The following is a 16,787-nucleotide window of genomic DNA, read 5'->3' as shown; positions in this document are numbered from 1 at the left end:
CACACAAGTGTGTGGATGTGATTAGTTCACAGTAAGACTGTCAGGATAATAATCTGCTCAGAGGCACCTAATCTGGTTGTGCGGGTGATAATCTCATCAGATAGTCTGATTAAATGTTAATGTGAATGCTGCACGTGGGAGATTACTGGATAACAGCTAGATCACAAATCCTCCTGCATCGAAACAATTGGGTCATAGCACAGCATTATGTTCTGTACCATCATTAAGCCATTGCTGCTGTCACATACTGGAGGCTAAATCTCTGTTACATTAAGTGATTGCATCACGTTAGAGAAAGCCCTTAGTCCTTTTTTCCATAAGATATAAAATGTACGATGCACTATATTTCATTATGGTTTGCATGAGCAGACTAGCAGACTGTGCATCTAATGTATACCAATTTTTTTTTTCTTTGCCTTTAGGGTTTTGAAAAGACTGGAGAGACAGACACCGATGGTATGACACAAGCAGACTGTTTTGAAGAGCAGAGCCACAAATGGAGAAAGTGTCACCAGAAGGACACCAGTAAGAGCTGAGAGAGGTTAATTTGATTTAGAAATGCTAAAGGGGATACATGCATATTAAATAAATGATCAGTATGAAGTGAATGATTGACCTTTTGTCTGTAATAGAGTGAAGTGATTGCGTGCAGATTGTTTCTGAATTCGCGTCACTCCAGAATCAGTGTCATGTATATTCCACTGGCTTTTTTTATTTTGTGACTTCACACTCATTTTAGAAAGGGTGATCAACAGTCGACACCAGAGATAAGTCTATGACTATGACTAGTGTTCAGATATTATTGTTCCCTATGTTATTTCTGTCAGAGCATCAAACGCCCTTCTGAACAGTTTTTTTATCCATCTCTGACCAATTACACATCTGCTTCATTTTGCAAAGGCTACCAAAAGAAGGAAATACAATTGTTAGCATCTACAAGAGAAAATCACTTGATAAAAAGACTATAAAGGACTATGATGCTCTATGGTCCTTGTTGGGGAAACATCACAACACATAGTTGTTTACATTATCGTAAGATATGTGGTCTATGATGTCCGGTTCCACCTCAGCCAGGGGTTAAGGGACTGGATCACAATGCATCACGGTAGACGTTCACGCTTTGGTTCAGTGTTGTTCACTGACTGACCAAAAGATCAAGACATGTTTAAACACGGTCAGCGTCTCACTTCTCATCTCATAAACTTTCGTACACCATAGTATTTTAAGCATAGTAGAGATATACAGATTGTTTTCCTTTAGGACCCGTTGAGGGTCTTAAATGAAAAAATAATTTTTTCAGCTTCCTAGTTTTTTCAAAATTTTATTTAGCTTGGATCTATGACTGAAAGCTGAACAGAGAGAGTACCTAATAAGTTAAAATGAGGGTTTTGCAGACCGTCTCAGTTAATCTGTTGTTTAGAGCTGCATTTATACTTCTTTACATTATGTTTCATGACCCTTAAAGAAGTGCTAAATGGCAAAATTATGGATGCATTAATTAAAGTTAAAGGGAATATTGATGCCTTGATTTGCTTAACTAATTAACTTCTGCATTTTTATTGCTACTGTTCTAATTTGTGATATTCTCATAATGTTTTCTTTCTCGTGCAAAGAAAATAATCATCCATCCATCGCTGATTAAATTGCCACACTAATAAAGAGCTGGTAAAGCTTTTGCTTTTGGAGTTATGTGTTTAAAGGATCATTTCACACTAACTAATCTACAAGCCAGCACAGCTAATATAAGAGATTTTTAAAATTCAGACTGAATTCAGGCAGCAGGTAGTGATGCAATGCATGCAATGATGAGCATTTTAGAGGAAATCTTTAAATGTGTGCCTTTGTAAACTTTACAAAGAGACACACTGAAATGCAAACCAATGGGAGAATACTTTTTAGTATGCATTTTAGTACTCAGCATGTAAGTATTTGCAGTACAATTTGCACACATTTGAGTAAAATGTGTCCTCTATTTTATTACTTCAGTGTGTATGTGTGGCTGTATTATATTCATAGAAGGGTGAAAGAACAAAAATGCCTCACTGCACTGTGCCAAATTAGATTGTGCACCTTCTGTAGTCTTGTTTCTCCTCTGTCCACCTTCTGTGTCAGTCCCCCATGGGTGGAGAACCCAAGGAGAAATGAGGGAGTCATGAGGACTAAAGAAACCAGTACTCTACAGACCTTTGTATCTGCATAAACACACACAACACATGCTCAGCAAGGACACAGTAGGGCTGTATGTTTGTGTGTGTGCCTGTGTGATCGAGAGAGTGAGATTTGCCCTCCCACTCATCCTTCTGCTACAGAGTGGTGTCGCACTAAATGTCCTCCCGCTAACAATACAGTCACACATCACTCAAACTGTCCTGTTCAACTCGCTCTCCCACTGAGAGGACAAATACCACTCCTCACCCAGTTACTGCGTACACACACACACACACACACACACACACACACACACACACACACACACACACACACACACACACACACACACACACACACACCCCTGTCCCTCCTATCACCTCTATACATCTACTGTCTGTTGTCTCTCCCCTTCTGTTCTCTCTCTTTCCAGCTCAGCAGCTCACACATTTCTTTCACCTCTCCTCCTCTCCTGGAGTATTTTTCCGATTCACACCGCACGGTGATAATGCATGAATCTGCACATTTATTTATAAATATATATAGATGGTCATATTTATTAGGAAAGGTGCCTTAAGCACCTACAGCTGTCTTTTTTCAGGTACAGACACATATACAGAGACAGCGGGAATCTTTTCCATTTTACAGTTTGTACTTGTCACAGTAGATGTGTGTGTGTGTGTGTGTGTGTGTGTGTGTGTGTGTGTGTGTGTGTGTGTGTGTGTGTGGCTGAAACTGCAAAATCATTTGCTACAAGCATGAAAAATGGATTATGATTTAAATTTTGCTTTCAAATATCTGCTCACTTGTATATGTGGGCGTTTGTTTTTATATACCTAATATGATGCCGTTGGGGGATGCAGGTGGCTGCCAAACCACCCTAACGGATGACAATCGAACTTCTGGAAACACCATCCTGACAGCGGGTCCTGGGACTGGAGAGAAAAATAGAGAAAGGAGTTGGCAGCAGAATTAAAAGATATTAATACACAATTTAAGAGAAAAGCAGCAGCGGCAAGAAAAAGAGGCTCAAAAGAAGTGCTTCAGTTCGGTAATGAGAAAAAGAGTATCTCAGCATCTGGCTCTTATACTGTAATATGTTAGCATTATAGCACACAGATGTACGTGCATATGCTCTCCACATATACACGCCAAAACACACACAGACACACGCACACACACAAATATATACATTGAGTGAGTTTGTTACACATCTTTAAGAGGTACTTGTAAAAGACACAAAACAGAAAATGTAATTTCTTTCAGCCTCACTCGGGCTGTCGTTGTTCCTGATAAAAGCACATGTTCCACACCAGCAAATACATGTCAACGTATGTCTGTGTGTGTGTGTGTGTGTGTGTGTGCTTGTGCTTGTGGGTACAGTAGGTGTATGTGTAGGTTCATTATACATCGCCGGGAATTGACTTCCTCATTCTTGTTTCATCCTGAAATGAGAAAAACTTTTCAAACGTGACACCGTTTGATAGAGGAGAGCGAGTGTGTCTATGAGGGTTTCAGTCTGTGTGTGTGTGTGTGTGTGAGCAGATGTGAGTTTCTGTGCGTATGTGTGAGTGCCCAAGTGTACTTCATGATTCAGAAAAGAACAGGCCAGGTTACTGCCACCCTGAAAAGTCTGCCGTGGTTACCAGGTTGATGCAGAGGCGTGGAACACATGAAGAAAAATACCCACGGCTGGGTGATTAATGAAATCATTGATTATGTTCTTTCATGCTTCTCTAAAATGCCTTACTCGCTGTTTAGTTCAGCTGCAGCAAAGATGACACAAAGAGGGCCTTTTGTAATCAATCAATCTGTATGTAGGAGGTAAAAGTTATAACAAAAGTATCTGTAGATGAATCTGCAGAAGAATCAGAATGATCTCCTTTGTCTCACGATCACAGCAACTCTTTTATAATGCTCACTTCTCCTTTCTGTCCATGTAGATCCCTTGAAGGCCTGCGTTTGTGTTTGCCACTTTCTCTTCCCACACACCTCACATGATGGCAACAGATGACTTTATGACCTTGTAAATTCATAGCTCGGGGTTTAAGGCAAATTCACAGACTTGCCATAACCCCAAACACATAAATCTGTGCCCCCTACCAACTTATTTATTTATTTAATAAACAAACAACTTTCAAAGTTTAATAAATCTTTGTTTTGTTTTTCTAAAGTCAGCGACAAATCATGTTGAATATTCACCAAATATTGAAGAAAACAGCTTTAATTATGATTTTTGCCAGATTCAAACAGCCCAAAATATCCACATACTACAGCTACAGAGGCAGGTGCACCTTCTTCTTTTTTTTATGCAGTTGGTGTGCCACAGGGATGCATATTAGGACTACTGCTCTTCTTCATACAGCTAGGTCAATAAGTATTTGGACAATGACACTATTTTTGAAATTCTGCATGCAACACTTTCTTTCAAGACTTTGGTGTCCCTGAGTTGGCCAGAGCATCTCTTTTTAAGATTTTACCAGATTCTAAATTTGGTAGATTTATTTTGTTTTTTCAGCCTAATGATGGCTTCCCTCGCTTTTCTACTCAATCAACATCTGATTTGGATTTCATACTGAGAGCTCCAGTGAGCTTCTACCAAAAGTAAATTCAACAATTAGAATTAACTCCACTCCACAAAACAGCAGTAAACAGTTCCTAAACTGTTACAATACTTTTGTTAAATCCCTTGAGTTGAAAGTGAAAGTCTGAACTTCAAATTCCATGTTGATTTTTTGTTTCCTACTCCACTATGGTGCTGTACAAAGTCAAACGTTAAAAAAAAATACATTTTGTGTGCTCTTACGGACAGTGCTGCAGTCTGCCTTTGATGTTGCTCAGTCTTGTTCAACTCCTCTTAAGCTGTGTTAAACACAGAAAAATCCAACTTTATGGTATTTTCAAATTGCAAAGAGTTGCCGTCTAATCTTCCTAACGTCATAACTATTAAAAGGGCTGAAACTGAAGTGTTCAGAACACATATGTATTTAGGCAATATTACAGATCATATCTTATCATATAAAATTCACACTGATAGGTCCATCTAACAAGTACAAATCTCTCTCCCTCCAGGTGTGGAAACCCTTGACTTCTGCTACTTTTACTGGACGGGCATCTGATCAGCATCTAGAAAAAGTATACTACTCTCTTTGAAGGTTTATGGATGGATGAATTTGTATGACCACAGACTTCATAATGGCAGATTTTTCCTCTTATCTGTGTATATGGCAGACAGAACTGGTTACAATGCAGGAAGTCAATTTTAAAGGACTGAGAAAACAGTGCTCTTGGTCATGGGGACTTCCTTTGAAGTTGCAGTGACATTCGCTTTAAACTGAACCTTTTTGTTCCTGATGCATTATGGATCTGGGTCTTATTTGCACTTGCTTGTGCTGTGTGTCAGTTATATGCGTGTGATTACTTGTGATTGTCTGTAAGTGATAAATCCCACTTGGACACATCGCTCTTGAATTAGTACTTACAAGATAGAAGATATGAAAACATATATTAAAAAGCTGGTGATTAGACAGGGTAAGAGAAAACTGGGTCCTACCATCTTCTTTGGTTCTTAGCAGTATGCGGTTGCTGGGTGGGCCGTCACCCATACGTGTGTATGCCAGCACCTGCAGCACATACACTGTGTATTTTTGGAGGGCCCCGAGGAGCAGCGACACACTCCTCTCTCCTTCTGCCACCTGAACACTGGGGGGACCTTCTGAGTCTTTCTTGCTGTATAAAACCTGCACAAAACAAATATATCTCACATAAAAAAGAAAAAAAAACATACACAGAAATGAACAAACACGTCTAGCAGTCTGTTTCAATTTTGTTCAGTGTCTGTAGCCTAAACACTCCTATCTTAGATGTACATCAGGCTACTGCAATAATTATCTGAATAACAATAACAATAATATCCTATTTTTTTTTATATACAGCACAGAATGCAACACAGTTTAAAGAAATTAAGTAATAAATTCCAAAATATAATCAGTTAAGGCTACAAAACAGCAGAACATAAAAAAAGCAAATTAAAAAAACAAACAAAACAACAACCGATGTGCATCTCTGTGTAGGGTCACAGCGAGGCAAAGCTTTGTTTCCAGTGTTTAAATGTGCAGGACAAAGCACCATTATGCTTAATCAGTGTTCACGTCTCAGTCTATTGCAGGTGATTCTTTACTTAGGTGAATTTGGACATCTGATATATTTGACTTTTTATAGTTTGTGATCAAAAGGTTTTTACACTACCTGGTTTGCACTGAGCAAACATCCTGGAGATTATTTTAAGGACCCCAAATCTGTATTTTCTAAGTTATTAAGGTGACACAATATTAGTGTTCCATCCATTATCTGCTTTGCAGCACATAACTGGGTCAAAAACACATAAAGTTATTCTCGGTTCTAAAAAAAATATTTGTTTTTCACACAGGCATACAAAGTGTATTTGTTTTTCAGCTGCTGGTTTAGTGTGCTTGCAAGTATTTCTAACACTAGAGTGGTGTGCGTGGAACTGACTCACAATACAGTGCCAGTGCTAATCATAGCCAAGTCAATGATGGAGCGCGTGAGCCTGAGCGACGATGTGACTCAGCGATGTGTTTTTGACAGCCACGGAGGACAACGGCACAGAAAAACAGGCTTCATCACCTCAAACAACAAAAAACGATCCTAAAATTAAAATGACATTAGTGCCAGCCACTAAGAAAACAAAACGGTGCACGCTGTATTTTTACAGTTTCGGATTTTAAAAAAAATATGTCAGGAGCTGCTCGCTCTTGTTTTTGTTCTTCGTTTTTCGCCTTTTCTTTTTTTTAATATTCATGAGCGTGAACATCAATACCGCACACTTAAAACCATTTGAAGGAAAATGTCACCTTAAACCCAAGTGTCTAAAAACAGAAATAGTCTTAAGGAGTGCACAGCAGGAAGCAGCAGCAACTATTCAGCATCTACTAGCACATGGAAGGTGTTAAAAAGCTGCTGCTGGCAGTCACTTCCCATCTATTAACATGTTAGGCATGCAGCTCAGTGTGATCCTTAGGAGGGCACAAGAAAACACACAGATGTGGAGTGTGATGTGCTTTGGGCATGGTGGATGACCTGGATTCCACACAGCGTTTTTCCTTTTTTTAATAGATGGCACCGGTTTATATCAGACAGTCACAGCCTATTTTCCTTTGCAGATTTATGTATTTATAACACAACCATGTCCATGGGTTTGAGGATAAATTCTCCCCCTTTTAAATCTTTGTTCTGCTGTCTTGTGTTTGGGTGGAGATTAAGAGGTGAACTCACAGCTGCTTCTATATTAGCACAAATATTTTTCTTTATTTTATTTTTTCTTTTGATGAATGTTTGAGAGGCAACTTAAAAATGCAGACAATTGCTGTGTGTTTTCCTTTTTATTTAAAAGCCAAAGCAAGTGGAGTAAATACATCACTCCAGGGTGAGCTTTGGAGTCCAAAAAAACCCTACCCCGAAAAACAGGTGCACCCACACAGGTGTGACTGCCAGTGCCAAAAGTGATGAGAAAACGAGTGCACCCTGCACTTCACTATCAACACTGTTCTTCCAGCTCTTTCTCTGAAACCTGCAGCTTATGTCAAGTATGTCTTCGATGGGGCTCACAATGAGACAGACATGTCTGCTTTTTTTTTGGGAAATATGAGAAAGGGTAAAGCTTTAATTTGGCAGATGTGGATAGACTGCGGGCTATGTATCTTTAGTGGGTGGAAAGGCTGGACTTGAATACTCATGCAGAGTCTGTAAAGCACAGTCAATCCACGAATATGCACACAAACATCCCATTTTCTTGCCTACACTGCATTTTATGTACTAAATTACAAATAAAGTAATTGCAAAACCAGCAGCCTTTGTGGATTATTGTTCGTTTTTGTGAATGAATAATCCAGCTATTGTTTCTACTACAACATCACACAAACTGCTGTTTTATGAAAGCGTATTAATCACTAAAGCCTCTCTCACATGCGTGCGTGTGATTACACGCAAATGGCCCCCAAACACACTTAGTGCAGCGGGGTGCTTTTAAAAGCATTAAAGTAGGAAGAACAAACTGGAGCAATTACAGGATGTTGCATCATGTTTAGCTTATATCAGATTGTAAGATATATATATATATGTGTGTGTGTGTGTGTGTGTGTGTGTGTGTGTGTGTGTGTGTGTGTGTGTGTGTGTGTGTGTGTGTGTGATGGCTGCAGGAAGTGATAATGGACTAAAGAGGTCAAGGAGGGATGCCAGGATACGACTTGCAGGTTTTATTCACCTTATATCCCAGAATGACTCCATTCTTCTGTGACTGAGGGAGAGCAGACCACATGAGCAGGATCTTGCTGGAACTCACTGCCTCGGCGGTCACATTTACTGGAGATCCAGATGGAACTAGCGAGCACACAGAGAAACACACACACACACACACCGCTCAGTGCTACTTCACTCTCTGAACCAATCTTCGATTTTATCTCAATCATCTCCTCCTCCCTCTCTCCATCAATCTTAATCTCGCTGAAACAGAGGGAGAGTGTAGAGGGCACAGAGAGGTGGCAGGATGAGAGGAGACATGGGGAGGTAATGGGAGCACTTTATTCCTCATCCATCTGCCTTCTTATACCCAGCAAATACAATATCTTACAGAGATCTCTGCTGGACACTTGCAAAGATGAAAGATGGATCAATGAGGTCTATGTTCATACCAGATTCTGTGGTCTGTGCTGCGACAGTTTGACTCCACGGTCCTGGTCCTATAGAGTTGAGGGCTTGTATCTGAACCTGGTACTGGGTAAAGGGATTTAGACCTTCTAATGTGGCCTCACTGGTGCCCCCAGTACCCTTCACATCCTCATTCCTGTTCTCCCCCTGACCGTCTGTGTTGGACACCCGCAGACGGTAGCCCACAGTCTCTGGACTGCTGTTGTACTCAGATTCTGAAAGAGGCTGGAAGGAAACAAACAGTGAGAGGAAGAGAGGCGCAGATTAGAGAGAAATACTTGTATTTATTGTTCCTGTCATGTTGCCAAGGTCATGTTGCATTCCTCCATACTTGTGCATGGAAGTACACACGAATGCAAGAAATCAGTATAAGACTCACATCACATGGAGGAAGCTGTTTTCACAACATTCTCCCAAGCAAATCTTTTATTCATTTTTTTCATCTGATTTTGCTTTTTGTTCCCATATTGACTCAAAAAATGCAGGTGAGCATGCCACAGCCCTGAACTGTAGAAGCATCACAATAATTTGTGCAACAATTTGTGAAGTGAGCATCAATCTACTTGAGGGCAGTTAATTAATTTCGGCAGCAATTAACTGACGGGATAGAGACTAAAAAAATAATGGTTAACATGCTGATACAACAAAAAAGGAAATGTGAGAAAGTTTTCAAAGGACTCTGCAGTGCTAGAAAAAAAACATACGTCCTTACTGCTTTAATAGGAATTCAGACAATAAGTATTGTATTTGATCATCAGCAAGTGTGAGCACCTCTATAAAGAGAGGTGGTTTGGCAGTTTGCTGGGCTGGAGTATTCAGGTGTTCATAACATACTACTAAATAAAAAAACAATGGCTACATCTCATGACAGTACAAATAGAAAAAGACTGTACAGGTATCTCTTGGTTGGAAGGGTTCCAGGAGAAAGACTCAGAATCAGAATCAGAATCAGAAGACTTTATTTATCCCCCAAGGGGCAATTAAAATGAACATAGCAGCACAGGTTAGGATTGAAAGCATGTGAACAAACCACAAAACTTCTGGAACAATGTCCTTTAGACAGACAACTTTAAAGTGAAGATGTATGGCCATAATGCAGAGCGCCATGTTTGGAGAACACAACACATCAGCACAAACACGTCACACGGCACCTTGTCGTTACTAAGTTACTACGAACTCCTCTGTATACCAAAGTATTTTAGAGTCAAATGTGACACCAACAGCTCCGTCCAACAGGACAATGATCCCAAGCACAGAAGCAAATCTACCATTCTAACCATTCAGAATTCCCTTGAGGTATTTCTTTCCAAAGTTAAATATTTATTGCTAGGTAAAAGTGTGTTTTTAAGTGCTGTGCTGATAAAATCTGACAAACTCAAATTTCAAATAAGCCCCAACATAGCAATCACAAGTCAGAAACTGAAGAAAGCTATTTGAAATGTGAAATCGCCAAAAACCGAAAATGTGAGCATGTTGTGAAATGTAGGAGCCCGTCACTTACGGTAACAAGCTGACTGAGAAAACGGCTCTCCACAATATGATGAACAAGTGAAAAAAAGGCATTTTTGTAGCACTCGAGAATATGGTTATTTTTGTTATTGTGTCAAAGTACATCAAAAAACCTTTTACCATTTTCTTCCCTTTGACATCCCATCTCCTGATCCTTTTCTCTCCATCTACTTCTTTTCTCCATCTTAGTCACCCTCTGTCATCTTCTTTTACTCACTTCCATTAACTTCCATTTTCATTTCCTGCGACCCTCTCTTCGTCTCCTGTCCACACTTTTTCTGTCATCTCATTCTGCCCCTGACCCACCCTTGATCATGCATTACTTCCACAACCATTACTCACTGTCCTAAGATCATGTCAGCAGAAAGTTCAGGTTGCTCACAGTATATAAGTCTGCAGCAGATTTTAACCAACACTGTACACAGCGTTTGCTCTGTGCTGTGCAACAGATAAGGAAGTGAGACACCCAGTCATTTTAAATACCCTGGTGATTTAGCTCAGCTTAGCATTTAGGAGCCATAATACAGAATGTCACATTAGCTTTATTACCCTTAATATGCAGCTTAGAATAATAGCCTTAGCTAAAACCATTGTGACGGTTCCATTACAGCAGAAAACCTAGCATAGCTGAGGCTGGGCGCTAACATGCAGGTAAAATCCCATTAGCATGCTGCACAGGTAGCCCATAGCACCTCAGTGTCTGTGTCTGATTTGACAGGCTCTTTTTCTCATTCCAACTCTTAAATGGAAAATACTCTGCTCTCCATTTATGTTATAATAGAAGGGGGGAAGGGGGAGTGAAGGAGAGATGGAGGGAAAAGAGAGAGGGATGAAGAGCAGGAACAAGAGCAAAAACAGAAAAGACAGTGAGGAGAAAATTACATTGCAGTTTGTACAGCTAGCAGTCCACATGGTGAATGGGAAATGTGACAGATTAGTGTTAGCACTGATAACCAGGAGAGACACTGATTACAGCCTGTCAACCACTCAACCTGTTCAGTCCTGCTGCTGCAGAGTGCACGTGCACATAAATATGCACACGAGAACTAAAGTGGGAGCAAAGACACCGAGATGCAGCGCAAAGAAACAAAGGCAGTCCCAATTAACCCTCTCTGAAGGAGTGTAAAGGGGCAGAATCAGGGTGGAAGGTTTCACAGTTTACTGTGTGTCTGGTATGTGTGTTAGTACCTTCCAGCTGAATCGCAGGCTGGTCTGTGTAGCAGACAGAAGGCTCAGGTCAGAGGGGTGTGTGTCTGGGGCAGCCTGTAAGGTCTTAATCAGCCTAGAGGGGGCGCTCATGGGACTGGATCCGACGATGTTCACCTGCTGCATCCTGAACCTGGTGCGAACAGAAAGCAAAGTTACAAGAATAGTCATTGTATACAAGGTGAGCTCATTTCACATAAAGCCAGTGAAAGCAGTTTAATGTCTTTTATGCTTTTCAGAGTCAGAAAAGACAATTCTGATAATATGATATTGATCAGGCTTGGAGACAGCAATTTATAACAATCAGGCTGTGGGGGTGTGTTCGGGTTCAATACGTTTCTTCAAATATTTTCAATTCAAGTCCCATCAGCCTCAATTTGCCTCTGAGTGTAACACTAATTAGCAAATCTCGACGTGGCGTGGTAAAGTTTCTACCTGCTAAACATCATCACTGTCATTGTTTGTCGACTCTTAGGGCTCACTAATCACACAGCTGGGTGTGAGCGGCAAATGTTTTCATTTTCAAAGGTGATGGTGCAATCTGATCCAAATGTGGAAAAGAGGCTGCATCAATTATTAACAGGAGAATACAGAAACAGCAGGGGCACGAGTTGGTAATGACCAATCACAAGCCCCTCTGCTCATCTCATCCACTCCAAAAGCAGCCCCAGATAAATCAGGGAATAGAAGACAGAGGTTCATTTTCATGAAGCACCTTTAAAATAAAACAGATATGGATAAACATACATGCTTAGCAGTAGAATGAACAGACTGTGATTGGACCTGCAGGAATATTGGGCTTTGCACACAATTACTAAAGCAATTATTTGGGACTCAGTGGTTTTTCTCCACCACTCCGCTCCGCCACTTTATTAGCTACAGCTAGTGCTGGCATGGAGCCTTTTTGCCTTCATATCTGCCTTGACTCTTCATAGATTCAACGATCTGCTGGAACCATTCCTCAGAGATTTTGCTCCATATTGACATGACAGCACCACACAGTTGTGGCATATTTGTCAGCTGCACATCGGTGGTGATCTGTTCTATTGAGATCTGGTGACTGTGGAGGCCATTTGAGAACAGTGATACAAGTTTACATGGCTCATTATACTGCTCAAAACAACATTAGATAGATGGGTACATTGTGGTCATAAAGGTTGGCAACAATCCTCAGGTAGGCTGTGATGTTTGAGGGGCACCATTACACCATGACCAGCAGCCTGAACCAATGACACAAGGCAGGATGTATCCATGCTTTCACACTGTTTATGCCAAATTCTGATCATACCACCTGAGTGCCACAGCAGCATCATGCATGTTGTAGCTTCAGTTTCCTGTTTTTAGCTGACAGGAGTGGCTCAAGTGTGGCATTCTGCTGTTTGACGCAAAGTGTCTGATTATTCAAACAAATCCATCTGCCCCAACCATGGCACATTCAAAGTCACTTAAATCACATTATTCACCATTCTGATGCTCCGTTTGAACTTCAGCAGGTGATCTTGACCTTTCTACATGTCATGTTTTGTTGCCATTTGATTGGTTGATTAGATATTTAGATTATTGTCAGGGTCCTGGGTCTGAGCAACCCAGGATCCCTGAGCAGTTATGTATTATATTATTATTATTATTATTATTATTATTATTGTTGTGTATTTTGGTGTTGCTCCCCCTTCCCTGTGCTTGTGTATATGTGTGTGTGTGGGTGGCTGAGCACTTGTTTATAGGCGGTGTCAGGCCTGGAGGGTGTGGCCCTGCAAGGGGACTGGCCACACCCGAAGCCACACACCTGCTGCTGATCAGGCCTCGTCGGGGGAGCTACTTAAGAGAGTCTTGGAGCTCCCACCGACGCGGGATCATTGCATGAGACTCCACGTTAGGCACCCTGTCTAAGTTTAGTCAGAAAGTGTATGCCTGCCATTTCTGAGTGTCCTGACAGCTGCGCTATTGTTTCCCGCAGGAAGAGCGTGGAAGGCACGGAGAGCAGCGAGCACACGGACTATTCACGGGAGACACGACACGGGAGTCTGGGAGAACACGGGGATTTATTGTTACGTTGTTTTCACTCTGTAAATAAACACTGTTTGTACATAGAGCACCGCGCCTGGGTCCTCCTTCCCCACTCCTTCCACGGTGTGCCATGCCATACCGTGACAATTATGGGGTAGCTGAACAGAAGGACCTAATAAAGTGGCTGGTGAGTGCACATTAAAGACCAACTAGAAAGTGCATTTTCTGAAGAAACTGCAGTGTGAATGCTTGAATCTGAATGTATGCATTGAAATGAAATAATTACTGAATTTAAGTTAAAAATTTTGAATGAGATAAAAAAAAAAAAACCCGAATTTAACCTGAAAACAAAAGTGCTGAACTGCTAAAAGCTGAAGGTTACACAGAAGAAGAAGTTGGAAAAAAGCTGAAAATGTTTTAATTGTAAATTAGAAAAACCTAAGAAATGAGAAAAGAACATTTAGAGTCAGAAAACATCTGAAAGAATATTAAAAGGTCATATTCTTTGAATCACTGAATGACTAAAATGTGATCCCTCCACTTGGACCCACACAGTTTAAAAAGTTGACATCTCTGAGCTTTGAAAGACAAGATGTTGGAAAAAGAACAACGATGGCGACGTTTTGAGGGTAAAATGATGGCTTTAACACTGTGGACACAGCAGCAGTTGAAAGAGAAGTGTTTAAGATGAATTTTGGCAGAGTGGCAGAGAGAGCTCGTTAAGCAGGCAGGTGTGAGCCTGGTTGCTATAGTGACCGCACCCAATGGCTCCATACACACGTACACAGACATGCACCTCACTTTTGCTGCTTAAAATGAACAGAAAAGTCAGGCCGAAACAAATCGCTCCCAAATGAAAAGTAAAAGTCGTATTGACAAAATTCTTTCACTGTGAGCGACAGCAATGTCTAGTCTACCTAATTCTCAGTTTTCATGCCTGTGGAGCTTATTATATGGACGTGGTGACAGTGGAAAGACACCATGCTCTTCTGATTTTCAAACGAACCTTCTGAGCCATTTTAACATTAGAGTCTATGGAAGAGTTGGAGGGAGGAGGCTGTGCATTGGTGACATTTATGAAAGAACCATAACACCTAGTACAATAGTAAACACATTGGATGAAAGAGGACAGCCATGGCTACGTTTTGAGGGTAAAATCATACCTGTAGAGCAAACGCTGCGGACACAGCAGCAGTTTTAAAAAAGATTTTAAGATTAATTTTTTTGCTCCTCTCACTCTAGCAGTTGAGCTGCCTCACTCTAGCCCCAACATTCCGTCCCATACACACCCATTATAAACTCTGAAACGGGTGAAAAAACATCATGAAACTTAAACTGGAACTGAAGAAAAAGTATAATAGATATTGAAAAGATAAATACAAGTTGAATAGTTGAATGTCTTGTCTTCGTTTTAAAGTTTGAATGGTGGCTCTATGTGAACGTATGTTGAAGTAGTAAGAGTTTAAAAATGAGTAAGTTGAATGAGAATTTGAAGGGTCTCCCCATTGAAATACATGGGAAATTTTTGTTGAATAAAGTTGAATAAAATTAAAAATATAAATGTTAAAAATGAGAAAAGTAGAAGCACACCATTCCAAAAGAAGAGGAATCTAATGGTGTTTGAATGGTTTTTCTAAGTTGAACGGTTTTGAAGGAGATAGTCGGCGAAAAACGTACGGAATAGGAAAAAATAATAATAAAGATTAGAAGAACAATACTGTGAATGCTTTTCAAGCATTCACACTAATAAACACGAGCAGGTCTGTGTCAAAAGTATCAGTCTTTATCCAACAGAGGGGAAAAATGTGGTTAATGTTATTTAAATCACATTGTAATGTCTGGTGAGTTTTTTAAGTTGCGGATGAAAGGATTCACACTGCGTCAGGTGTGCATAAAGTAAGCAGGTTTTTGATTTTTGCCATCCAGTTGGTCTGAGCAGAGGGGAATACAATAATCCAATAAAACCCATCAATGGTGCTTCTGCCTCCACTATCAGAGCATCCCTTTGTTTACATTTGTGCTTTTATACTCTTAACAAAACTGGAATTTGGAATCTATGAAATTAAGATCTGACCCACTCCTGCTGCATACCAAGAGGTTTAAAATGAATGAAGCCTTGGTGGTTTAAATCAGCGAACAGTACAGATAACTTCAGGAGTTTGATCAACTACATCTGAAAAATTACATTTGTTTCTCTCACTTTTTTTGGAAATCCCTGGATTACATTGATATGTAATAATCCTTTCAGTTACGCAGCTATCAAAGTGCTGTAGTAGTGCTGTGGAAAATCATTTAAGAGACGTGTTTTGTGATTTTGGAGAGTCTGACTGTGTTCTATGATAATTCTCTGTGTCTGTGAGAAGATGTGGTCTAAGCAGATTTAGGCACAAATGAAATTTCATGCCAAAAAAGGTTCACACAAATTGAACTGTGCTGCCTAATCAGCATATAACCACACTTTCAGCTGTGCTCCTTCTTTGGGCAAACATGTTTGTCTGGTGCCAGAAAATTATCAAGCAGATGCAGATCCAAGAATACAGACTTTCAAAAACAGGCTTATTAAACCTCTATTAGCTGTGTGACCTGACAGATGAGCTGTTAGTGTGCCTGGTCACTAGTTTAATTCCCAGCTGCCCAGACTGCTGTTGCATGTCTACTCGTTTTACCACATTTGTTGGAACCACATGTGTAGCTTAGGTTGGAGCACCGAGGGAGATGGAGGTTAATTGCACATGCGCTACTTGGATTTGTCATGGATTTTAATAAATCAGATGTGCTTCAGCTAAATTTCTGGTTATATTCAAAATTTTCATTGAAAACATATCAGACATACAAATATCTCTGCTGTGGGAAGAATTTAAGGAATCAGTAGAGGCTGACTGATATGGCATTTTCAAAAGCAGTACTGTTATTAGAGGATTTGAAAGTCTCATACTTGGATACTTCGGCTGATATATTTTTCTTTCTGGCACACAAAACAGAATGGCTCCTAAGGCTAGTGGTTTACACATTTGCCAAACAAGTAAAAGATTCCTAGTTTGACCCAATGAAGGAGCCACAAATCCCTTTGTGTCAGTAAGGACATCCAGTGTAAAAATGTTACCTAATCAAACCTACCGTGTTGAACCCCTGTGAATAAGGGAGCAGCTGAAAGTAGCTTACACTAAACAAACAGATTTCTCTAACATTTG

At 40.3% G+C, this 16,787-nt stretch overlaps 1 protein-coding gene across 2 annotated transcripts in view; it reads right to left on the bottom strand.

Moving 5' to 3' along the window:
- LOC113024443 (protein sidekick-1) overlaps nucleotides 1-16,787 on the bottom strand; it is a 311,016-nt gene that overhangs the window by 32,336 nt on the left and 261,893 nt on the right. For both annotated transcript variants that reach the window (XM_026171545.1, XM_026171546.1), the window contains 5 exons: nucleotides 11,572-11,722; nucleotides 8,859-9,099; nucleotides 8,432-8,547; nucleotides 5,702-5,888; nucleotides 2,985-3,083 (listed from right to left, as the gene is read on the bottom strand). In XM_026171545.1, coding sequence (XP_026027330.1) covers nucleotides 2,985-3,083; nucleotides 5,702-5,888; nucleotides 8,432-8,547; nucleotides 8,859-9,099; nucleotides 11,572-11,722 — 794 coding nt within the window. The remainder of the gene's footprint in view (nucleotides 1-2,984; nucleotides 3,084-5,701; nucleotides 5,889-8,431; nucleotides 8,548-8,858; nucleotides 9,100-11,571; nucleotides 11,723-16,787) is intronic.

Source organism: Astatotilapia calliptera, chromosome 6, assembly GCF_900246225.1.
Source record: "Astatotilapia calliptera chromosome 6, fAstCal1.2, whole genome shotgun sequence".
Taxonomy (NCBI): domain Eukaryota; kingdom Metazoa; phylum Chordata; class Actinopteri; order Cichliformes; family Cichlidae; genus Astatotilapia; species Astatotilapia calliptera.
Note: the sequence above shows the minus strand (reverse complement) of the source record. Positions and strands in the feature narration are given on the sequence as shown.